Source organism: Dermacentor albipictus, chromosome 1 (genome assembly GCF_038994185.2).
Source record: "Dermacentor albipictus isolate Rhodes 1998 colony chromosome 1, USDA_Dalb.pri_finalv2, whole genome shotgun sequence".
Taxonomy (NCBI): domain Eukaryota; kingdom Metazoa; phylum Arthropoda; class Arachnida; order Ixodida; family Ixodidae; genus Dermacentor; species Dermacentor albipictus.
This window is the reverse complement of record NC_091821.1, coordinates 134898345-134923999: the sequence shown is the minus strand read 5'-3', so window position 1 is coordinate 134923999 and position 25655 is coordinate 134898345. Positions and strand designations below refer to the sequence as shown.

The 25655-nt window shown below is 46.5% G+C and overlaps 1 protein-coding gene across 5 annotated transcripts in view; it reads left to right on the top strand.

The window, feature by feature from the left end:
• Positions 1–931: 931 nt before the first annotated feature.
• The window catches only part of CngB (Cyclic nucleotide-gated ion channel subunit B), a 65013-nt gene continuing 40289 nt past the window's right edge, over positions 932–25655 (top strand). Inside the window, exons 1-4 of one of the 5 annotated variants that reach the window (XM_070526079.1) lie at positions 932–1089; positions 19676–19799; positions 22626–22718; positions 25287–25521. In XM_070526079.1, the coding sequence (XP_070382180.1) occupies positions 1048–1089; positions 19676–19799; positions 22626–22718; positions 25287–25521 (494 nt within the window). In that variant the 5' untranslated portion in view covers positions 932–1047. Of the gene's footprint in view, positions 1090–3289; positions 3309–11892; positions 12038–19675; positions 19800–22625; positions 22719–23951; positions 25170–25286; positions 25522–25655 lie in introns of those variants that run through there. The other 4 variants (XM_070526087.1, XM_070526083.1, XM_070526098.1 and 1 more) reach the window with 4 other exon arrangements.

The window sequence follows — 25655 nt, the reverse complement described above, 5'->3', positions numbered from 1 at the left end:
ATTGTCCGTGCTGCCTTCGCTGTGCCAAGTGACCGTAGTCCTGGAGCACCACCGGCTTTTAAGCTTGCTTCCCCTCGCGGATGTGATGCCGGTAACTTGCTTGCGCTGTCACCGGCCTTCCTTTCCTGCAGCAACAGCAGCAGCCGCCGCTTGACGATACAGTCGCTTCGCCAGGGAAGATTCCAAGGTAGCTGCAAAGATAGCAGCTAGCAAAGGTGCTGTGGTACCGAAGAAACTACTGAACACGTCTTGTGCTTTTGTTCTTCTTATAACGTCCAGCGCTGCCCTTTTCGTACAGCATTAAACCGGCTGGATTCAAGACTGTTTTCAGAAGCTAAGATTCTTGGACTATGGCCGTGCAAGCCGCTGGCACAGAAAGCAACGAGGTCGTCGCTACAACACGTAGTCGACAGGTCTCCGCGACCGTTTATAGACTTGGTGCGCACTTTCAAGGGTGCGCGCAACTATTGCTCTCTCTATTCCCTTCTTTCTCTCTTTTCGCCCCTACATCCCCTGACCCCAGTGCAAGGTAACAAACCGGACGTGCGTCTGGTTAACCTCCCTGCCTTTCCTTTCCTCTCTCTGTCTCTCTCTCTCTCTCTCCTATGAAAATCAACGAAATGGAAGTCAGGTAATGTCTCTCTTATCTCTGTTATTTCGTTTCATTTTATTATGATTTTTTGCTCGTTTTTTAAAAGCCAAGTGTTCAACATGGCTCCATCCGTTGATGGAAACTGTACCAGTCTGCATACGCATGCGCGTTTAACTTTCACACTGGAATAGCGCGTGGTTACAAGCCGACGTAACCGTCAAATGCGCTTCTCCCAAGGCGCAGTGCCAGCGCTAACGCGCGCCCTCCTTTAAATCTTGGCGCCACGCCGGGCACGCTGCAACGGCTCCTGCAAGATGGCTCCACCGGTCGCGCATCGGGAACGTACCTATTGTCTAGCGCGCACTCGCCGGGCACGGGTCAGCTGTGGCCGGGAATGCACTTATGAAAATCGACCATGATTACGTGATAACGGCCGGCCAGCGCTCAGTCCAGCCATGCTGGACTACATACTGCCGGACTTCTTCGTCGACGAAAAGGTGCGTACACAGGCATCGCGTTCACCAACGGAGAACGCATGCGGAGGCGACGGAGCGACGTTCCCAGCTCTGTCCTCGGTAGTCTGCTCGCTTTCTCTGCGAGGCGGTCTCTGCTGGAGGAACTAGCTGAATCTACCTGCGGCTGTGCTTGCCTCCGGCACGAATTTTTCTGCGAGCGAACAAGAAGGGTCGCTTGGTTGTACTGCGACCTGGCACCGCGAAAAAGCGTCTTCTTTCGACAAAGCCGTGCACAAAGACTCGCGAGGTGCATTATGCGGCTAGGCCTAATAAGCGAATGATTTGCGGAGGCGGACGTGCAAATTGTGATCCATGAGCGCCGCTCCTTTTGAAAGCGCTGGCGCGGCAGTCCTTTCGGCGGCAACTGCTGACAATGACTGTTGACGCCTACAATGCGCACCCCGCGACGGCTGCTTAGCTTTCCCGCTGTACCGCAATGCAAATAATAAAGTGTGCTTTACGGATGGAAAACACTGTTGGTTCTTCACCTGCTTCTCGCGTGAGAGTGCAGATACTATCAGGCTTTATTGGCACGTAGTAATCGCGTCTGTGATTCCAGAACTTACCCGAGCTTCTGGGGCGGATGTTACTACGTACACATATTTTGGCTGAAGGTCCTTCTGGTGAGCGTTTTTTCGGGTCGACAACACGAAAACCATCCTTGTGATTTTATCACACTTGTTTTGGTCAGTGTCGCAACGGACATTACAGAACGAAACTTAAGTTTTGCGAAACTAAAGGCTTTGTTTGCTAGAAGTGACACTACGCGATTTGCCGCAACGCAATATTGCAATTCACCGCCGATTACGCTGTATATATACGATTTCTCACATACACTGTTCTTTTCATTGGTGAGTGCCCATTTCAATACTGTGTATGTGTTTGTGTGTGCGTGCGTGCGTGCTTTAATTTATTTTTTTGCCATGTCTACGTGTTCGTCACAATGCATTTCAACCAACTTGCTTAATTCATCATCTTGAATTCTGATTATTTTGGAATCGCGCAAGATCTACTGATCTATTGATTTGGGCCGCAGTCTACTGACTAACTGAAATATATCAATGTACGGGGTGATTCCTAACTTTCATGAAAAGTTTAAAAATCGCCCATGTCAGACGGCATAATTGTTGTCCTTGAGCTGGATTATACGAAGAGGTGGACATTACTAGCACTAAAAATCGAAACACGTATTTACCTAATTAACAAAAATAAGTAATTAACTTCATAATTAATTATTTTACTGCACATATTGCAATTTACGATTTGTAGCCGATGAGCCTGCAAGATGTATCCACTTGAAATGAATTTACAGGATGATACCAGTTTTGAGATATTATTCTCTCAAGGTGTGCGGTCGGGAAATACATGGGCTTTGCAGTTACTTTTGTGCTTCAATGCATAAACGACCATTTTGTTAAAAAGTAAGTGGGACAACAGTGCATTTTTACGGCGAGTTTGAGGCCACATATCTCCAAACTGGCGCCATTCTGAAAATTCATTCCAAGTGGATACGCCTTGCAAACTCACCTGCTACAATTCGTAAATTGGAATGTGTGCCGGAAAGTAACTAATTCAGAATATAATTAGTGACTTTATGTTAATTAGTTGAAGGTATGTTTCAGTTTCCCGTGCAAGTAATGTCCGCCTCTCTGAATAATCTAGCTGACGCTCTAGAATTAGTTATCTGCAACAGGCTATTTTTTAAAATTTTGTAAAACTTAAATATGATCACCCTGTTTACTGTGCACGCTGCCCCCACCAATGAATGCTTTAAACGCGGAAGTGTGTAAGCACTATGCATACTAAAAGGCTTGAACCTACATTGTTCCATAAGTAAAACAAGAACGCGTGACAGATGATGCAAGAAGTGCTCTCTTTTCACCTGTGTTCACCTAATTGTATTTGATTTACTTCATTTATCTGGTCATGCGTCCGAAGTCCGCAATTTTCGCGGGAGCACAGGCACGTCCACATGCTGCGTAATTAATTGGTTAATTATGCCCGCGTCCAACCTTTTTATTTCTTGGAGACACAAAAACACAATTTTTTTGGATTCGCCTTGTTCTGCCTACTCGCAGGAACGACGTCGGGTGATAGAGGTAGCGAAGGCGCCAGTTCTTCGCCGGTCAGTGTAGGCGCTACACAACCGGTTTCCATTGTCTGGGACACTATGGCAATGACAGCAATGGAACAAGGGAGCAGTATGTTACTAGATGCAAGTACGGTGTTGTGCTCGCTGTAGTGCGATACTGTAGAGAACATTGCAGACGCGTGATACACCACCACCACACATTGTTTGAAAGGGATGCAAACATATATGGTGAGACTGGACAAATAACATATCGGAACGAATTCCCTGTATATAGGCTGCCTAAAATGTTCTTTTTGACTTACTGGACACTATTGGGCAGCGGTTGGCTGCTCCGTGTGTTCGCTCAGGAAATGATGCTTCTGCGCAACAACCCCAGCTATCCTGTAGCGCAGTCTTTCGGAACATGTCCTCACACCCATCATCATGTCTCCCTCAAAACTGCAGTAATTGTTTTTATTTCTTATATATTCGAAATAAACAAATATTCGACAACTGCAAAAAGCGAATTCTCGAATGGAATACGAACAAAATAGTGCGGACTATTCGATTCGTATTCTAAATTTTGGATATTCACAAACACGTACTTTTTAGGCAACCATCTATTACCACAAAAATAGTACCAGTATCTAGTACCACAAAAATAAGAATGCTGAAAATTTATATGAAATAAAATCATATTGCATCTGTAAATATAAGGTTATCTTAATATACTGATAGTTTTGACGTTCTGCTGATGTTTATAATCAGTACACCTATATTTATATCTCCCAATTTGAAGAATTGTTCTCAATTTTATCTGTTGACTAGTCATTCGATAGTTCTAACACGTATATAGGGCAGTTAGGCTGATGAGTCATTGTTCAACTGACTGGTTCAGTTGACTAACTATTTTAGCCTATAGAAGTATTCTCTGACATGCACTGCTAGCCAGGTTGTACGGCTTGGCACACCTTTACCTAACAGTACATTCATTGTCACATCCCTAGATGCCAGGTGAATTGAATTCTGGGGTTTTACGTGTCAAAACCCCGATTTGATTATGAGGCACGCCGTAGTGGGGGACTCCGGAATAATTTTGACCACCAGGGATCTTTAACGTGCCAGCAATGCACGGGACAAGGGCGTTTTTGCATTTCGCTTCTATAGAAATGCGGCCGCCGTGGCAGGGATTTTCAGCGCAACACCATAGCCGCTAAGCCACCGCGGCAGGTCTAGATGCCAGGTGCTACAGCTTGCAGTACAGAAAGTTCATGTGAAGTCAGTGTCTGTGAGCCACGATAGCTGTATTAGCTGCGGATGGTGTGGCGGCATATTGTCGCTTGCGCCCGCTTTGGTCCGTAATTACGAAACTTAGCAAAGTGTTGATTCGGGCTTTGAAGATGTCCTTGCTGCTCATTGTGGGACCGCCGTGTTTTCCAGTAAGCAGGCAGACTCTTCGTCAGGTGTAGTATTAAAGGAGGAAGAACTGCACAATACGTCTGCGGTTGACTTACGTAATACTCCGAACAGTCCATAGGCTTTGTTTTGGTTGCTGTTAAGGCAGCTATTAAAAATGCATTCAATGCCCTAACTCGTCGCAATATCACCGAAGGAAAGGTTTCATGATTAAACTGCTGCAATGAATAAAGGGTCCTCATTGGAGAAAGTGCTTTCAAAAGATAACTTGAGTCCAAGGGCGACCACAAAGATTGCACGTAGCGGAGACGAAGAAATAGGAAGTAAAATACATTAAGTTTAGCCTGTGTAGAACAGGCTGACTACTCTGTACCGGGGTGCGAGATATAGGGATTTAAAGATGATAAAATAAGAATTGAAATCAAATAACAGAGAGGGAGAGAGAGGAGGGGGGGGGGGGGTAACTGCGCACATGCAATGCATCTAGCGAACAATCGAAGTATGCCACACAGTCCGCATGCCCTCAGGAAGCGGAACCACACGTTCATGGTTTTGCGTGCCTAAGACGGCCTGGACCAGTGTCCCAGGATTCTCACCTCCGACAAGAGGCTGTCGTCCATGGCATGGGTAATGTAGATGTGCACATACACAGATGTGTGTTCAGTATAGTTTTGAACAGTGTAGCCGTACGTTGTAGATATGTATAAGGCAGAACCCATGGATGTGTTCTTTATATCTCGGCAGGGGCGAAGCCTGGAGGTATCAGTCTTTCATGACGTGACACAGCTGATGAGAAACTGCCCTCAAAGTTGTCGTTAGATAGCGACAGTGAGAAATAGTGTTGGGCGAGCATTCGTAGAAAGGCGCTATGAGCTTCACGTGACAGATAATCTATTGGTCAAGAACGTGTTTTCGCACCGTTTGTTGCCATGCTGCGCGGTAGGCCTAAGCATGTAAGCATGTACGCAGTGCTTTTGCTTGAAGGCTTTCAAGTGTACGCAGGTAGGAACTACGCATACTTGTGAGTCCCGGCAAGCAGTAGCTCATGCACGCAACCGACAGAGAATACCTGGTGAAGTTGCATACAGCAGGGAATATTCAGAAGGCCTCCATCTAGTGCCTGCAATGACACAAAATTATGTACAGTAACGATATCAGCAAAACAGTTTCTCTTATTACACATTTTGTTCTTCTCGTACTTGGCACGGATGCAAAAGATTGCCGGAAGAAATCGACAAATGCATTGCGCGATGCGGACATGACTTTCAGCGTGCCGGCGCGCCCACACAGGAGGAACGTGGTCCGAGTGGACGCCCTGCAGTAGTGTGTGCTTGCTTTTAGCGCTCACACTCCGCGCGTCATCCGCGTCGTAAATAGCGGGCTCCTTACGCCCGTGAGCTCGCACAATTTCCTGATTTGCTGTGCGTTGTACGGGCGCAAAGCGACGCCGAATCTTCCCGCCCGGCGGCAAGAAGAGAACTGCGAGTTGCGTTGGGCGGCGGGAAACGTTTCCCCGATCAGCAACTCTATAGAGGCATCGATGAGGTTCACGGCCTTTTGTTGGCGACGACCTCATTGGCGATGTACTACGCTGTAAGACTTGTCTTGCGTGGTTAAGTTCAAACATGTCGATGACATTCCCTCACCCTACTTCGTCCGCTCACACAATCCTCCCCCATGAATCTTGGCTGGAGTAACGAAACGAGCACGGGAAAGCGACATACCGATGGAAGGGGCAACTTCCGTGCGCCGACTGGTGTATGTACACTTTCTTTGTCTAGGCAAGTTAGTCCGTGCACGCAAACGCCCATGACGATACAAAGAGCAGGACCACGCATAGATGAGTCACGTACGTTCTGTATGTGCGCCTTCCCTCGGAAATGTCGTGCGCCAATGAAATGTTAGTTACAGGCACCCTTGTCATAAGCAAAGTGGGCAAAGCGCGATGTTAAGGAGTGCTCTAAAACTGCTGGCCGCCGCCATCGTTACTAAATCATTAACTGCGTTGAACGACTTGAGGTGTTGGCAGACGACGGGCTTGATCATAGGGCCATTAGAGAAGTTCTTGCGTGGCAGTCATGTCGAATTTGGGCACGGCTTCGCGTTATATATATATATATATATATATATATATATATATATATATATATATACGTAGCTGCACGTCCTAAAAGCGATGACCAGTAACGGTGACTTCCTTGAAAACTGAACGGATCGCACGTAGACGCACATACTTCCATTCGCAATTAAATGTAATGGCACCTTTGTTTTTATGCGATGTTTGTTTTTTGTTTCTTTAGGCCACAGATCTTAAGACACGAGGGCGCGCTTGGAATATAGTCTGTTCGTACGGCTTTGTGTCTTCCCCTTCTAATTAACTATGCCCTGCTGCGACCTGTAGTATATTTTACTTCCTTACGATCCTTCGTCTTTTGAAGTGTCGACGGACGCACACATTCGAAAAAAAAAAACTCATGAGCTATGCGTCATTCTCTTACGTATTCTGCGCCGATGTTGATGTCACAATGCTCTTTCTACAGGCCATGACGTCATACAGATAGCTACCGTTGCTTACTGCGAATCTGCTGGTTCTGGTCGAGGCATATGATTCTATAATCAGGTTTGATATGATTCTATGAACAGGTTTCGCTAATAAAAAAAATACACGATTATAACAAAGCCAATTACAACGTTATGAATTCGGAATTAGATATATTCTTTTCCCACATGCTGTTTCTTTCATTTCACAGTCGGTCGGCGGAGGAGAATTGGATGCTCTTCAGGAATAAGATTTCTGCCTTGGTGAACCAGTACGTCCCTCTCGCTAAGATAACCAATGATAAATCTAATCCATGGTTCACCAGATCCCTACGCTTACTGAGAAACAGGAAGAAGCGCCATTACGAAAGTGTTAAGCGCTTGCGCACGCAAGCAGCTTGGGACACGTACAAGGAAACCTTGAAAATTTACTGTTCTGCCCTGTCTTCAGCTAAAGATAAATACTTCACTCATGACCCACCATCTCTTCTAAAATCTAATCCCAGAAAGTTCTGGCATATTATAAGCCCAGATCAGGACTACACTAACATTTCTTTACACAACAATAATAACACTCCTATACCAGGTAATTAGTGTGCTTCTACTTTAAATACTTATTTTTCTTCTATATTCACCACAGAAGATCAGGCTGATCTGCCAGATGCATCGGAGCTGAAATACCAATACATGTCACCAATTGAAATAACAGTGGAAGGTGTCGCATGCCTGATAAATAACCTCAAGCTAACCGCATCCTGTGGCGTTGACGACATTAACTCCAAAATTCTGAAAAACGCCGTCATAGCATCTTGTAAAATTCTGTCTCACATCTTCAGGCAATCTTTAGGGACTGGACTGCTGCCCTTAGATTGGAAGATAGCAAAGGTCATACCCATATTATGTCAGGTAATAAACGCGCACCTGAAAACTACCGTCCAATATCACTAACATCTATATGCTGCAAAATGCTAGAACATGTAATTGCATCAAATGTCTACAGTCACCTGGAAGCGAACAAATTTTTATTTTCTAACCAACACGGATTTCGGAGAAACTTCTCTTGTGAAACGCAATTACCAGAATTAACAACTGATTTGCATGCTAACATGGAAGAGGATCTACAAACTGATTGTGCCTTTCTAGACTTCTCAAAAGCGTTTGATCTCGTAGCACATTGCCGTTTGATTTTGAAATTATCTGCCCTTAAATTATCTTCTCTTACACTAACATGGATTCGCAATTTCCTTTCTCATCGTCAGGAATTCACAGCAATTAATGATTTTCCTCTCCACATTCGCACGATACTTCAGGTGTACCACAAGGCAGCGTTCTTGGGCCATTACTATTTCTAATATACATTAATGACTTACTCAGTAACATTTCTTCACACGTGCGCATTTTTGCAGATGACTGCATTCCTTATCGTTCCATCAAATGTGTCGATGAGCATGCAATCCTCCAAAAAGATCTAGAACTTATTTCTCTTTGGTGTAGCACTTGGCTAATGAAGTTTAATGTTTCTAAATGTAAAATTATCTCTTTTAGCCGCAATCATACTAAATTTACGTTTCCTTATCACATAAATAGCATCACTATTTTGCATGATACTCATATATAAATATCTTGGTGTTAACTTTACTACGACTCTTTTGTGGTCAACGCACATTGCATACATATACGCCAATGCTTTAAGATCATTAGGGTACATGAGACGCAAGTTGCATAATTCTACTAAAGACATTCGTAAACGAGCTTATCTAACATTTGTTCGACCTCAGCTTGAATACGCCGCGTCCCTCTGGTCTTCCCATAAGATATACTTGATCGAAAAACTCGAATTTATTCAGAATACGGCTGCGCGTTTTATTTCCCGTTGTTATGACTGCAACAAAATCATAACACAAATTAAACTAGACCTCTCACTACAGCCCTTGCATGATCGTCGTGATATAGCCCTGCTATCATTATTTCATAAATATGTCCATAATACAGCACCAACAGTTCTGCCTCTTGAAACTCCTCATTACAGGTCACACCGGCTGTACAATCAGTTCAATTGCATGCGCATCTACGGAAAGACTAATTCATTTAACTACTCCTCTCTTCCAAGAGCCATTCGCCTTTGGAACAATCTTCCTAACGCCATCGCTTATGAGAGTAACGAGTAAAAATTCCGGCATCTTCTAACAACGAGTTTTTCAAACTCTACACAACCTAACGTGTTACTTTTCTTTAGTTTCCCGTTATTATTGTGCTACTACCCCTTAAATACTGTTTTGTTATAGCCAAATATTGTCCCGCTCGCTTTGTAATTCTATTGGTTATATTTTACTTTGTGAAAAGTTCTTGTTCACTGACCTCTCGCGTTCAAAAGCATTCGGTTTGTCTTTTGTGCAACATTTAACACCACATTAGTGCATGTTAGCGCATTTCTTACATTATATTTTTGGTATATGTATTCACATATGTATTCTAATTATTGTATAATATTTGAGGGTACTCTCCTCCTTACACAATCCCTCTAGAGGCCTGTAAGGTATATTTAAATAAATAAATAAATAAATAAATATAGATAGATAGTTTGCATTGACTTCACCGTGGCCGCTATTTTGGGGTACTAGCACGTCGAAAAGCTACATATGCAGGAAACGTGACAGGGCGACAGGTGCCTTTTGCGCTGAGCGACATATTGATCACAGTGATAATCCCGTGAAAAACGGTTACCGTCAAAAAGCAAAACAATACACGCGTGATAACATGGTGCGCTGATGTCATCGTGGCCGCCATGTTCGAGTACGAAGCTGCGTCCATGACGTCACGTGAAGACTACCTATTTGTCCTGAGCCTTTTATCGTCGTAAATGAAGCCACATATTATTACGGTCATGAATTGAAGTGGTTCAACAAGAAATAAAGAAAAGTGTTTTTTTTTTTATTTTACCATGCGACTGCGCGCTAGCTATGTAATGGGTTTCTTATTTACAAACATGGAGCTTGTCTATCTGTCACCCTGACAGCGGACTGCTCGTCGACTTCGCAGTAAAGCAATTGGTTGGTATAGTGACACTGTTCACGATGAGATAGCCAACTGTTCATTCGTTGCAACAACGGGATATCCAAATTTTATTTAATCTGAATTAACCACTTTGCAAAGTAAAGCTAAGGTACGTCTCCGGCAATTATGGTCACTGTGATGAGCAGCTGGGCATCAGGTTGTCCCGTGTAGCTATGGTAGATCCATTACTCTTACACATACCGTCTCTCCCAGTTAGCCAGGCCGTTCAACGAAAAAAAAAATATATTTATAAAGCACGATGCAACATGCCATTATACGGCCTACGGTGTTCGGCCGTCGGCGTTCTGAAAACCGAACACAGTAGGTGAGCTTGCACTCTGTTTTTTAAATATATTTTTGATGAACACCTCGGCTAATGTTAGCTGGGACACCCTATATAATATAGCCATCATGTCGCATTTTGTAACAATTCTTTAATTCGATAGGCATTCTAAAGGATACTTCACGCACTTTCCGGTATCCGTCCGTCCGGATCTAACCGTTTTCCCGCCAGCTTGGATCACTGTGTAGTTCATGGTCAAACGTGTAGAGCATCGGGCTGCTCTGCGGAGGGAAGCGGGTTCGAAACCAGTCGTCAGAACAACTTGGGTCTCTGGCTATGCGACATTGGGTACGTGCCGCTCTTCAATGAGCCTTTTTCACGCCTCATACATGCCTGATACATAGACTGCGATTAGGCGTCGCCTTCACGCGCAAATATTTGCACATTATTGGACGGACAGACTCCCAGGACTGTTCAGTGTGTGGCGCTGTAGAGACTATAGAACATGTGCTCGTGGTGTGCCCTGAGTATGCGCGAGAAAGACTGACATTGGCAGATACATTGAGACATTTACACAATGGACCACTGTCGGAGGACCTCTTGCTAGGCGCGTGGCCACAGAGTTGGCAGACGACAGAGACAATGCGTGCACTTTCACGTTTCCTAGGTGACACGGGCCTGGACTCACGCCTGTGATAACAGTTGTGTAATGTGTCCTTCACTTCGTTCCTCCCATTATCATCGCCCATTGTGACCCCTTTTCTTCCCCTCTTCCCCTTCCCTTCCGTAGAGTAGCAGGCCAGATGCTCCATTATCCGGCCGACCTCTCTACATTTTCCAATCATTAAAATACTTCTTTTTCACGCCAACTTGGGCCACTGGTGAACGTATAATGGTTTCCAGCAAGTACGGACGCGAGCACAAGAAGTAGAAACACGTAGGACAACGCTGGTCAACGCCGGTCAAGACGCTGGTCAAGACAGGACAACGCTTTCTACTTCTTGTGCTCGCGTCCGTAGTTGCTGGAAACCATTATACGTTCCCCATGTACCAACTGACCCAGCAAACTACTCTACTAAATTGGGCCACTGGGTATGTACCGCATTTAAATGACAGAAGGAATCCTTTAAGATTGCTCCGGTGCTGTGCGGAATCGAACCCCCGTCATATATATTGAGACCATTAATATTGTCTGAATATATATTAACACGCGTGGCGCGCGCGGGCTTCGTGGCGGCGCTGCTAGATGGCGCAGCTTGTCCAGAAGGAATCGCGAGAAAGGAGCCTGCATGAGTACAGTCGGCGTCACCCTTGTGTTCAGCACGAGAACGGTGGCCGCCGGACTGCTCCGCAGTCAGCCAGTGACATCTAACGGTAGCTGCTGGGCTCAAGATAAGAAGTGTCTGGGTACGCGTGGCCGACGCATCTAATCTCGGGCCCAGCCACTACCGTTAGACGTCGCTGGCTGACTGCGAAGCGGTCCGGCGGCCACCGTTCCCGCGCTCAACACAAGGGTGACGCCGACTGTACACGCCTCATGCATGACACGTTTCGGCGGTGACAATGTGGTATGTTGCTATACATTGTTTCAATGCTAATCTCATTACCGTCGGCATTCATCGTGAGATGGGCGTTTTTGTAATCTTGCCTTTTTAAAATTATTTTTGTCCCCAGCCATTGGCTCGCACGAGCCCGTACTACCGCTATCACCGAAATTCCAAAGACTCGCAGAATTAACTTTCTGTAAACTTTATAATTCATGGGGGCTATAGCGTGAAACTATTCCAATCTGTTTTTATTCCGATCTCCTGACGTCAAATTTACGTAACCGCTAACGAAAGCTTCGGGCGGTGACCTGCAGCGTTCTCTGAACAGCCCAATCAAACGCTCTTCTCGTTTATAGGAGGTCACATTTGTTTGCTTTCAAAGGGAATACAATTGCCTACATTGAGCGCTTTTTCTTATCTAATTGGCTGACAAGAGGCGAGAAGCACGCTCAAGTGGAGAGTATATTGGGCCTAGTCAGCGCAGTGAAAGTAGGTAACCCGATGAGGGGGGTGGTGCCGGCGTCTGCGATTGGTCCACTTCCGTTTACTTAGCTTGCGGTACGGCGTGCATCGCTACGGCGTGCAATGGAAGGTTAAGAATACGGCTAAACGGATCCTCAGCAAAGAAGAGTTGGCAGAGTGATGTCGTAAACATGCCGAAGAGGCTCGATAACGTTATATCCACGCAAAAAGCTTTGTTGTACGCAAATCCATGCCCTCCAGCAGGTGCGAATAGCCAGTGCATGAGCAATCGGCGGGCAGCCATCTTCTTTTCGGAACGGGTCAGTCTCTGGCTATTCAGAAAAAAAAACAGCTTTATTCAGCATGTTAATGCACCTTTAACGCGTACATGTCACTTTGGCGCGGTAAGTTTTCGCGGTTTCGTGAGGTCCCGTGACAGACAGGCGAAGTGGACGCGGCCCGAAACCCTTTTACCAATAGCAGAGGGCTAATGGCGAAAAGGCGCCGAATCAGAAATCATTATTTTTCTTTTGTTCGGTCTATTCATGCATAATTAGTGTGTTCACGTCATACCAGATGGGCAACTATCGCGGTTGTCGTGCCGTCGCGTGACAGACAGGCGAAGTGGGGGTGGCCCGAAAATTTTTGGACCATTCGTGGAAGGCCGATTGCAGAATTTGAATAGAAAATTTTGGAATAACTTTACCTTATAGCGCCGCAGTTCTTTAAAGTTCGGGCTCATTTGGATGAAAGACCTCAAAATCGTCGTTAAAATCACACTGGTGCAAAACTCGTTCATGTTCCAACCGCCCTTGAAGGCTTGAAATCACCGCTTTCTTCGAACTTGTAGTCTTAGTACTATCAGATTCAACTTAGACACAGTTCAATGGATCTAAGCGAGTAGGCCTGCATATGTGACAAGCTCAATTTTTTACTAAGTCCGTGCGCCCTATTTGACACCGCGAGTTTATAATGTTAGATAGAGAAGGTTCACGTCGCTTCGCGTCATCCTTTCCACGCGACGCGTCAGGAATGTTGTAAGGGGAAGTGGCGCTTAGCAACACAGAGCGAACACAGTGCCGCCCGATCAATAGGGGTCTGTCATGTCCCAATCTTAGCAGCATACCCAGAGAAAAGGCAAAATAGCAAAGAGAAAATAAATACTACGGGTCACGACAACTCGTCTGTCTGAAGCGCCGCCCTTGAGACGAGAGTCTGCAGGTACCACCAGGCTGTGTCCGTCCGCCGAACTAATGAGCCCTCACCGGCAAAAGGAAGCGCGCGGAGTGAAGTGCGGCAGGTTCGAGACACAGAACAGCTCCAGGAGCTAAGGCCCTTGTTGCTTCGTTTAGAACTGGACACAGTCTTGCGCTGCAGTTTTCCATTGGCGGATTGCCCTTTGAGGTGAGAAGGCACTGGTTACGTCTTCGGACAAGGACACGGGTGGCAGACGTGCGACGCATGTTCACTGCACGCAGCAGCTGTGTCTTGAATGAAGGTTTTTGAACAACAGGCAGATCTGCTGCCAGTTTTGGATGTTACCGCGCATTTGTGTCTAAATTCGCGCGTTAAAACAAGGGTAATGCACGGGACACGTGCATCGGGCACTTGAGGATTTTTTTTTCGCTTTTGTTCTTTGTACGCCCAGCGCTCTGAAAAGGAAACTTTTGGTTATTATTTTGGTCTACAGCCTCACTGACACTCATGGTAGCCTTGTAATCGTACTTGGGTCAGTGTCTTCGTCTGTGCGATTATCGTGTGTGGAATGCCTTCTGTCGCTTTGAATTTGAGAAAACTTGCCTCTATTCGGTGCACAATGGTCTGGCGCCTTAACTCATTATCAGATGTCGAACATAACAGCATATTATCAGAAGATGACTTGTCATTGTAGGGCATACTGCTGCATAATAGGCAGTCATGCTTTCACACTCGAAAGCTTGCTGACAGTTATAAGGTATTAAAATACTATATCTGCGATCCAATATTATTACGGTCACCATTGCCTGTATCTTGATTGCTAAGTAGCAGGCATTACACGGTAATGCAAGATAATTTACAAAAAGAAAATGTTCTCAGTGACAGCTTTCGATCATACGTTTAGTGGACAATACAGAACATATTAAGTATCGCGGCAGTGCCAACTGGAATCGATCAGTCTGTGCCAGTTTGACCATGACTGTTTGTGACAGTAAGATAGAAGTATTTAATTTAAAAACAAGATTTGCACAATGTCAAAATGCCGAGTGCATCGGCAGCATCTTGCTAACCTTTAAATGTAAAAACGGTCTCTCTTCCACACATGTACTCCGCTATGTCAACATTCTAGCTTCACCTAGGCAGTTACACACACGCACGCACACACACACGCACGCACGCAAGCACACGGACACCTAGGCAGTTACACACACGCACGCACACACACACACACACGCATGCATGCACACACACATATACGCACGCATGCATGTACACACACATATACGCACGCATGCACTCACGCACGCACGCACACACACACAAACACACACACACACACACACACACACATGCACGCACACATGCACGCACACGAAAATGTTATCGCGCGAACGTTGACCGAGAAATAACTTCGCACCGTCAGAGGTTGCAGTTGGAGGATGCCCCCCCACCCCCCCCCCCCACCCCTTCCCATTACTCTTCCTGCTCTTTCTGTGTTTGCTGCTTGTAGCGATCACAACTCTTGGTGGCGCAATCAACCCCTTCGTTTACGCATTATGATTTTCTCATTTGTCGTCGTCATATTTGCGTTTCGTTCACAACTGCGCATTAATGAATAATATTGGGAGATATAGTGTTCCCGAGTAATGGTGTCATCATCATTGGAGATAATTGTGAACGGGAAATATAAGCAGCAAGAACGAAGAAAAGAAACACGCATAGGGAGATGATAATTGCTTTTCTGTGATAGTGACGATTGCAATACTTGAATGCAAACACTGGAAAGAAGAGCGAATAATCGTCCCCTCTGATAACGCCTTTGTACGGCGCCGTGACTATTTCGGTCATCGCTCGGGCATTGGCATTCATATCGCATACACTGTATATGTCATTGGCGCTGATACGATCTCGACCGGGTGAGGTGGGTCTTCACCGCAAGAATAATGAAACGACGACGAAGCCGGGCATCGTGATGAAAAAAAAGTAGAAAAGGTTGTATTCACTTCATTGGTACATGAGTGTGACTCTTATCCGAGTCTCGAGCAGTTCTGATCGAACACGAGGGCCACAACGGCCTTAAATAACCCCTCTTTCCCGCGTTGAGGGAATCCACTGGCCAGGCACAAACGCCGAATCGTTCACCACTTCTGTCGCCCCTCACTGGTCTCCACTGTGCTGCTCGTGGTGATGTCCTCAATGTTCTGCTCGTTGTGCTCCTGTCTTCTATGCGCTGCTTGTGCCTCAACGTGGCGCACATGTCGCCAACGTGACACAATAGGAGGCAACCGCCTGTCGTCGACGCTTTCCCTCGGGAGTTATCGACAAGGGCCCTTTCACCGATAAGTGGCCATTTCGTCAACGTGGCGCACATGTCGCCAACGTGACACAATAGGAGGCAACCGCCTGTCGTCGACGCTTTTCCTCTGGAGATATCGACAAGGGCCCTTTCACCGATAAGTGGCCATTTCATCAACGTGGCGCACATGTCGCCAACGTGACACAATAGGAGGCAACCGCCTGTCGTCGACGCTTCCCTCGGGAGTTATCGACAAGGGCCCTTTCACCGATAAGTGGCCATTTCGTCAACGTGGCGCACATGTCGCCAACGTGACACAATAGGAGGCAACCGCCTGTCGTCGACGCTTTCCCTCGGGAGTTATCGACAAGGGCCCTTTCACCGATAAGTGGCCATTTCGTCAACGTGGCGCACATGTCGCCAACGTGACACAATAGGAGGCAACCGCCTGTCGTCGACGCTTTCCCTCGGGAGTTATCGACAAGGGCCCTTTCACCGATAAGTGGCCATTTCGTGACGGCCAGGAGGACGACGTTGCTGTCTTGAAGAGAAGTGAATGACGAGGCGGGAACATCAACCGTAACAGCTGCATGTTGCTGGTGGGGCACCCCTCCGTCGCCAGATGTGGTAGTCGATGGCTTCTTGGAAACCTTAGGTAAATCATAACAGCGCTGGGTAACGTCACCAACAGTGTTAAAGGAATCATGCGCACTTATAACTCTTGAATAAGTGCATGGCAAATAGTTCTAGTTTATTTATTTGAGAGAGTGTTGCATTATGACTTAGGAAAAATGTAATATTGCCATGTTTCTCGAGCCATGTAAGCAAATGCTGTGGAGGGTAGTCGTCGATGTCATCTAAGCTCACTAGATGTTCAAGCTTACAGACAAAGAAACGATCCTGTGCTAGGAGCAACTGAAAATCCTCTCATATTTGTTTCAGACATTTGAATCATTTCGTGCACATTTATATAGTCAGAAAAGAGAGGTAGCCGGCACCGCCTACAGGCGCCAACGCATCCATAAGCACAGATAAATAAAAATAGAAAAACACTCAGAAGTCAGTGGAGCTGCTTAGCGCAGCTGTTGACTCGGGACTGTCTGTGTGATGAACACTCCACGAATGATTTGGCCAAGAATCCGCTGACTAAAAGCGGTTCAGTAGGTAATAGCTTAATGGAGAAAGTAAACGAGGAAGTGAAAACTGTACAAATAACAATGAAAACAAGATAATTATAAGGAGACTGGTATTTGTAATAAATGTGTGTGATTTACTGGAGAATAACGAATTTGCAGCTATAAAACGATTTCAAATACAATGAGCAAGTTTGAGAGGACCAGATCTAATTTCATGCGTGGTGCGCCTTTCTTAATCTGCCTCACTGACCTGGTGGTCACGCTATCTTGGGCTATTGCGATGACTTGACGCGAGAAGACGACTAGGCGCGCAGTTGATTGTTTAATATATCCAAGTGTACTTTTTAAATAGAATGTAAATAAATATAAGTAAAGACGGCATTTCATATTTATAGGGTAACTTTAATGTGACCCGTTAAAAGCATTTTGTAGAGCGGATTAAGCTTGTGAAACAACTCTTTAGCGGTGGGAGAGGACTACAAGGAGGAGGCTTGCTCGGTTGGCCACTGGGTGCTTTTAAGATATACTTTCAACGACGCAAGAAGGGATTTTATATTTTAAAATGCTCACTTTATTGTGACCCGTTAAAATCATTTTGTGAACTCGGTAAGTAAATCTATACCGCGATTGTTTTTCATCGTAACTGCAACGTAGTTGAGACTTGCCGATCACGTTGTAGGGTGTCCGCTTCTTCCCATCGAAGAATAATATTAATAGAGTGCCTTACGACTTGTTTACGCTATTATTCATTACGGAGGAGCCGTATGATCGACAGACAGGATGAGCCACTTCGGCCAACAAGATCAGTCTTCCGAGGAGAGCGTAATCAAATACGCAGCGTTCGTACCACCCATTCCTGAACGGTTTCCACTGCTAAGTGCTTGTGTGCGTTTGCTAGAATTTTAATTTTTCTCTTGGCTATTCCGTATAGTATGTGCCTAGCATGTCCTTTTGCGCTCAAGTGCTACGTAGATAAGATTCTCGCTACGTTTGTGACAATACTTGTGGCACACGCAAAGTGCCTCGAGCGGCCAGTCGCGCGGCAATTTTGCTTGTACTCGCGGGCTTCTTTCACGCTCGGAAAAACACTTTTATGTAGCACGTATTGAGCAACAGAAAGCCGTATCGGGAGTGTTTCATGTTGCTCTATATACAATTTTCTCATTGACACTTTTCATCGAATTATAATATTAGAGAAGCTCATTGATTGAGTCTGATTATGTAAGTAGGCGCAATGCAAAAAAAAAATAATCTGAGTATTTCCAATCGACGGCAAACAACATTACCTCGGTTCTGTCCAGCTACGTGGCATTTGTGTATTTTTAAATCTTGGTGCATGATAGTTGCGACACCCTGTATAAGCATTCCCTTAAGCATTGCAGTACTCTATGGTACAATGAAAAATTCACCGACGATTACGATACTCTCTAGTGCGAAATTTGAGCGCAGCTCTGTACGTGTTTTCATTTCGCGATATATTGAGGCAAATAATTCAAGAGAGACATGTAGCAGAGTCGGCAATCGTCGAAAATTTGATCTGCAGGTCAAGCCGGTCGGGTTTTCTGCATGACTCGTCGAAGGATCCAGTGTAATCGCTGGTGCCGCTTGGCTTCCAGAAAGTACTACACAATTCGCGTCGCGCATACAGTCAGATTACAAAGCAATCGCAAACTATGACAATCGAAACAAGCGCGAACGAGACCAAACCAAGCAAACTAAACACGCGCGAGCGAGAGCTAACGCGAGCACCCGATAATGACCCGATAGCATGAAACTAGCCGTACGGCTGAGACCGGATACGAGAGTACGCATCGAGTGGTCGGGCGGGTCCGCGCGAGGCCAGTTTCCCGCGCGCACGTCACTGAAGGGGCCGCTCTCATTGGTGTCCGCCGTTCGCGGCTTACGTCTTTCATCTGCCGCTCCCATTCGCTCTTTCAACTTTCGCTGTTACGCTCGTTCGCTCGGTTACGCCACCGACGCCCGCCGCAGGAACGGGTCATTAAGAGCTGCGTTCTAAAAATAAAAGGAAACACGAATCACATCACCGCTCGTGTGAAGTGGCCGCAGCCGTACTCAACCAATGGAGATTAAATGATTATTCAGGCCCCAGTCACAGATGGCCTTCTTTGTTTTTAATCGTAGACTGGAAATCATGTATTCTTCAAGAAAAATGTCCTTGTTACCAATGATGAGGATCAGATGGTGCTGAAAAACACAAGGTGGTAAAGTAGACGTTGGTCTTCACGGTGCTCGTGAGTACATGCGCCTTGGCCAATACGGCAGTTTAAAATAAGAGGCGCTGATGAATGGCAGTGCGATTAACCAGAGCACGATTCCCGCAGGCTCTGTTCTTCGGTACAAGAGAAAGGGGTGTGGAATCACTCGGGGACCAAGGGCCAGAGCGCGTGTATGTTGGGATGGAGAATACAGCCAGCTTCCGTCTCACGTATTTCATTTAGAACTGGCAGACTTCTAACGCACACACGGGCAAGCGTGTGGCATAGTTCTAGCACAAGAAAACGTTGTGTGTGTCTTTTTATTAATTCGCTGTTTCGCTTTTGTGTGCAGGCTCGAATGTCCTTAGAGCCTTTGGTTCAGGAAGGAGCCCAGAACGGAGCCCTATGCCACAGCCGGAGCTGCAGCCCCACGACGGGTTTCCAGAACCCAGCATTCCGAACGGACGTCGTACGAGGTAAAATATACCTAGGGTCCTTCGTTTCCTGGTTTTATATTTGTGAAATTTGAGGGTTAAAGTCATCGAGTGTCGGTTTTAACTCTTTCCCTACCGCGTCCATTGGGCATCGTTAGCCCGCTATCGTAGGCTTGAAACGCTGCTTTCGAGACCTTCCGCTCCGCTCACGAACACACTGCGCCATCGGACGTGAGAGAGAAGTACTATGGTTTTGTTTCCCGAGCCGTTCGCTTTTTTCCCGCTTGGCGGTGACTTTTGAACGGGCTTCGAAGTTTAGCGATCGTCAAAGTAGAAAGCAAAAATGGCCGCCTACGGGAGCGGCGCGCGCGTTTCGAAAGATCGCAGATCTCGTGGATCCGCCGTGTCTGCGGCCGATTTTATCGATGGATCGAGCAGCAGCTAGTCTGAGGATGCTGCCTTTTCGTCGGAGTTTGACTCTGAGGGCGACGACGACGCAAACCAGCCCGGAACATCGGCGGCAGCAGCCTGGTTAGTTGCGCTGTTCGCGTCGGCCCGTCTTTGTTGTTGTTTGGAGTGCTCGAGAGCCTGCCAAGTTGTAGACTAGAAACTGCAAGAAATGCTATATCGACAGGAGAACCGAGCAGAAAACGAGGGTGCTCTGCAATACATGCAACGTTCCGCTATGTTTTATATCGAGGAACTGCTTCGCCCCATGGCACGCCCAATCGTAGTGCTTGCAGTTAAATTTTTGTTGTGAAAGACCTGTTCAATGAAAAATTCAGATTTTTTTCGGAGATAGTGCCTATTAGACGGCAATACATTTTGTATGCCATAATTTTTGTTACAATTTTTTCTTAGTAGATACAAGCGTGTCCTCACAAACTTTGTTCAATTTTATCACACAATCTTGATTCTGACAATTTATATCTTTCTTTTATTACATATATCTCGTTAATAAAAACTTTATGCGCGAAAAGTGCATTCATTCTGCTCTTCGTTTATGTATTACATAAAATATTGAGTGCAGTAATTCCATAAAAAATCTGGCGTAACCTACAAAAAACACCTATTTTCCCCACGGTAGGGAAAGAGCGAAATAGGAAAACCAGGGGAGAAATCGGGATTTTCGTTGGCTGGTAGCCCAAGTTTGGGATTTTCCTGGTGCTTATCAGAGGCACAGGCAACGATCTCCTTATAAATGCAAACATCTAATTTAAACAAGCGAAGTTGGCTCACAGGAACATATACTGACAAAGAGGGCTGCTCGCAAGACATGTGACGAACTTAGACAAATTTTCGATGGCAGGCTTCATTATCCATTTTTTGAAGAAACCGCATAAACAAAAGCACATGCGTGCTTGGAGATCCCAGGCTTAATTCGTTCTCCGCTCTTTTTTTAAAAACACAACCAAATGCTTCCTTAACTCCCGATGAAAATAATTACGCTAAGCTAGCTAGGCAAATGCGGCTTGCACAGATGTTTTGAATTGAATTCTGGGGATTTACGTGCCACAATCATGATTTCATTATGAGGCACGCCGTAGCCACCAGGGGATCTTTAACGTGCCCCCTATGCACGGGACACGGGCGTTTTTGCATTTCGCCCCCACCCGCCGTGGTTGCTCAGTGGCTATGGTGTGGGGCTGTTGAGCAAGAGGTCGCAGGATCGAATCCCGGCCGCGGCGGCCACATTTAGATGGGGGCGAAAACACCCGTGTACTTAGATTTAGGTGCACGTTAAAGAACCCCAGGTGGTCGAAATTTCCGGAGTCCTCCACTACGGCGTGCCTCGTGATCAGAAAGTGGTTTCGGCCCTTAAAACCCCATAATTTTTATTTCGCCCTCATCGAAATGTGGCCGCCGCGGCCAGGGTTCGATTCCGCGACCTCGTGTTTAGCAACGCAACACCACAGCCGCTAAGCCACTACGGCGGGTTGCACATATGTTTTCTGCGCCTTGGCGGACACACTCTGAAATGAAAATTAAGTAAAGAAGTGTATATAGTCATCTAAAATGCGTTATTCATCATTTTCTTTAAGTTTAGCACCTGCATTTGTATTGCAAACACAAAGACTGTCGTAGTCTAAGGCAAGTTCAGTTTATTTTGTTCTTCTACAAGGCTGGTGTGGTTAAAAGACTGGTTGGCGGGTAGTACACATGTATCCAAGGCAGTTCATCATGTAATACTTATTATTTACTCACGGCGTAAGAAGTCGTACGCATCTCGGCTGTCACCACCACAGCATTTTACAGTAGAAGCACGTGTGCGAAATTGCAAGAAACCACCCGCGGTTGTTTTAGTGGTCAGATTGACTAGGGCACCAGGCCGAGCTTACATATGACGCGGAAAAACAACAGACGCGCAGCAAAAAACTTTCCCTCCGTATTACCTCTTGCACATGTGAGAATGTAGTCAGAGTGATCCAACTTGCGTAATGAATTTCATTCTGCTGTATTTTTGAAAGCAAAACAAAAGAAAAGTGCTCCGAGATTCTCCCTGTACTACACTCGTTCGCACTATAGTTGTGAATCAAGCGTGACAAATGTGTAAATGTGCCTCTACACGAGCTAACTCCTACTCAACAAAGAGAGGTATTCTACTCACAAAAGAGTAAATAGTATTCGTCATTGTTAATAGAAACTGCGTAAAATACTCATATATGAATAAGCACATAGTTTATGGGTTCTCAGTTCACGCTAAAGAGGCCTGAAAACATGGTCCCCTCAACAAGGTGACCCGTAGCTTGAAACATTGGCTATGTTTGCTCGCTATGAGCCACTGAATTACACGGAGAAGGTAAGGAGGAGACGCGTCAAGACACATCTCGCCGATAATCACGTGGATTTTGCGGTGTCGATGCGCAGAGCCCTGCAAGGTGCCAGCCGCAACACGGAATGTCGTTTCCCAACAAGAACGGCCCCCTGTGCAAGTAGCGAACGACAACGCTTCAACAAAAGGTCAGCTTCAGTCAGTGGCGTAGCAAGGTCGTCTGGCACCCGGGGCCCATAGGTCTTCTGTCACCTCCCCCCCCCCCCCGGCTGTAGTCGAGGAAGGCGAGGATATCAAGTTCCGGGTGTCTTCAGACGTATATGACACCCCCCCCCCCCCCCACTGGCCCCTTGCACCCGGGGCCCACGGCCCCCCGGCCCCCCCTGTTGCTACGCCACTAGCTTCAGTGCATGTTGCCGTGCACGAGGTCGTCCACATTTAGGGGAAATGCTCCTCATTAGTATTTAGCAGGTATAACCAACATTTCTTCTACTCCACGAAGGGAAATCTGCATTATACGACACCTAATCATCATGTCGATAAAGGAAAAAAAATAGTTTTCTGGACTTTATGGCTAAACATAAGCTGATTCTATTTCTTAAATGCTAAGGAGGTGTTTGCCCTAAAAGTGACGGACTTGTAACGGCAATATCGGCGTTGGGTCTGCACCATTTCTGGACTCCTGCAGCAGTGAAAGCGAGAAGAGAAACTTAGTGGTTGGGAAATCAATGTACCTAACCTTTGGAACAGGAATTTAATGATGTTTGACATCGGGATGAAGGGAAGAATAGCACACATCTAACAGATCTGGCTTTCACTACAAGTATTGTTCAAGAGACTGCAAATTCAATTACAGCAGTGGTGAAGGTGCCCATTGTGTGTGTGTTTTTAATATTTGGTGCATTCAATATTGCATGTCATGTGCCCGTCACCTGTATGTGGTCATATGCTTCTTGGCGACACAAAATAATTGAGTTATCGTGGCTTCTCTTTCTCTGACAACTCACAACAAACGAACAAACAGAAAGTTGTATGTAATGTTAAGTCTAACTATTGTATCTAACAGTCTGCTGAATATGTTATGCATATCTGTCATAGGAGTCATAGGAAATGTTTCAAGTACTGGAGGCATTGCATATTACCCTGCCCTGTGTACCCTCGTCCGATCTTGGCTAAAAAAAATGTTTTGTTTTGCTTTACTATCCAACGAAGAAAGTAGCCATAGGCGCATGCTGTCGTACCCTAAGGCTTAAGTACGGATAAAGTCAATAGAAAGCGAAATCAGTGGTTGTAGAATTTTAGCAGCCTTACAGTTATCTACGACGCGGTGGCGTTCCATCGAGCCTTATCGAACCATTCAGTCAACCGGAAATTAGCACGCTGAAAATAAACTGCGGGTGGCTCCAAAAACAACAATGCTGCGCAGCAGTAAAGGCGAACAAATTTACTGCATGAGCGCAACGACGACCTCTTCCGCGCTCAGTTTACCGCACAAAGAAAACGGAGCAGAGGGGCGCAGTTTTCCACCGTAATATCAGAAAGTGGACGAGATGCACAGTGAGCGAAAGACAGAAAATAATGTAGAGGCGTGCGCAGTCCTGCTGTCCCAAGGCATCGCAGCGCGTCCGCTCTCATCACTTCATGCATCAGCCATGGGCAGCGCTCATTTTGTGCCGGCTCTTGTCAATGTTGCACGACCAGCGGCCGTGGAGCCGGGGCCCTGACGAGCCGCGCGCCCGGCAACGCCCCGGCTGCAGCAGGCATGCGGGCGGACAGCTGCTGGACGCGGCGCCGCGCTTGTTGCGCAGTCTCGCCTGCATCGCGGTCACCCCCTCGTGCACTGCGGCTGGGTTTCACCGACCAGTTTCGTTCACGTAGACCGGCGACCTGGCACTTGCCATCGCAGCGTCCAGCCACGCTCTCCGAGTCAGCTGCGTGTCTTAGCGTTTTCCAATGACTGTGCATCTATCGAAGCTCCAGTATGAACCACTTCCTGTACTTGCTGTCACCTGAACGTTCAGATTCTTGGGAAAGACATCGTGCGACTACGGTCTGCCTCACGGATAACTAGCCCTGGGACGTGCATCAACGTGCTGGCGCTTTTCGGCGTAACGTCGTAAGCGGTGGAAAGACTGCCCTTTCACCTAAAGTAATTGCTTCCGATACTGAGGACTAGGCTTCGCAAAAGGAAAAAAAAAATAGCCGTGCAGTTTCTACGTAATTGCTTTTCTCGCTATAGCTCGTCTGGGAGGTGGTAAAGGTTACAGCTTCAAGGTGACCCAAATAAGGAGGCAGAGCAGTAACTAAAATATTACGCCCTCGTATTGCTTAAACACTACGCTGTCATAATTGGCTGCTACGAGATTTGTACCTACTGCAGAGAGGAGTGTTCCAGATGTGCGGCAGACAATAGAACAAGTTTTCTTTTCTGGAAGCGATCATTTTTCTTTCTTTAAACTGAGGTGTCTCGAGGCTGGAAACTTGGGGTACGTGACGCATCTTGACAGTGACCGACGCGCTGTGTTCGTACACCGACTACCTACTCGACACAATGGACGGTAACATAGCCGATGACGAGAGCGAACGCGAGCCATTCGCGTCCTACGCCAGTCGACGAGCAAGCAGACGCCTACTGTTGGGTAAGACTTATAAATTCTTTTAAAAAATGTACATGAGAGACTGTTGCTTGCACTGAGAACGAACGCGCAGTCGCGGAAATCGCCAGCAAAGTCTGAGCAAGCGCGCGGCGCCCGCAGCTCGCAGGCGAGACGAGCGCTGCTGCTGCGTGGAGGCGGCCGACCAGCGCCTGCCGGCGCCGGCAGCGACGACCGCAGGTTCTCCGGAGAAGCCTTCGACCAGGTCCAGCACGCCGTCACCGTCGACGTCGTCGGCCGTGGCCGCGTCCCGCAGGGCTGGCGGCGACGGCGGCGCCGACGGACGCATCCAGACACGCATTGGCGCCGACCTTACGCCCTTTCATACGGCCCTCATGTGAGCGACATGCGTTTTTTTTTTCGAAGCGCTCTGCTTGCCCTGCTTGATCGCGGCAGAAAGGAAGAGCGCAGTTATGAGGTGCTGCACTTTTTCTTTCTACCTTGGCTCCTCAAAAAAAGAAAAAGAAAAGA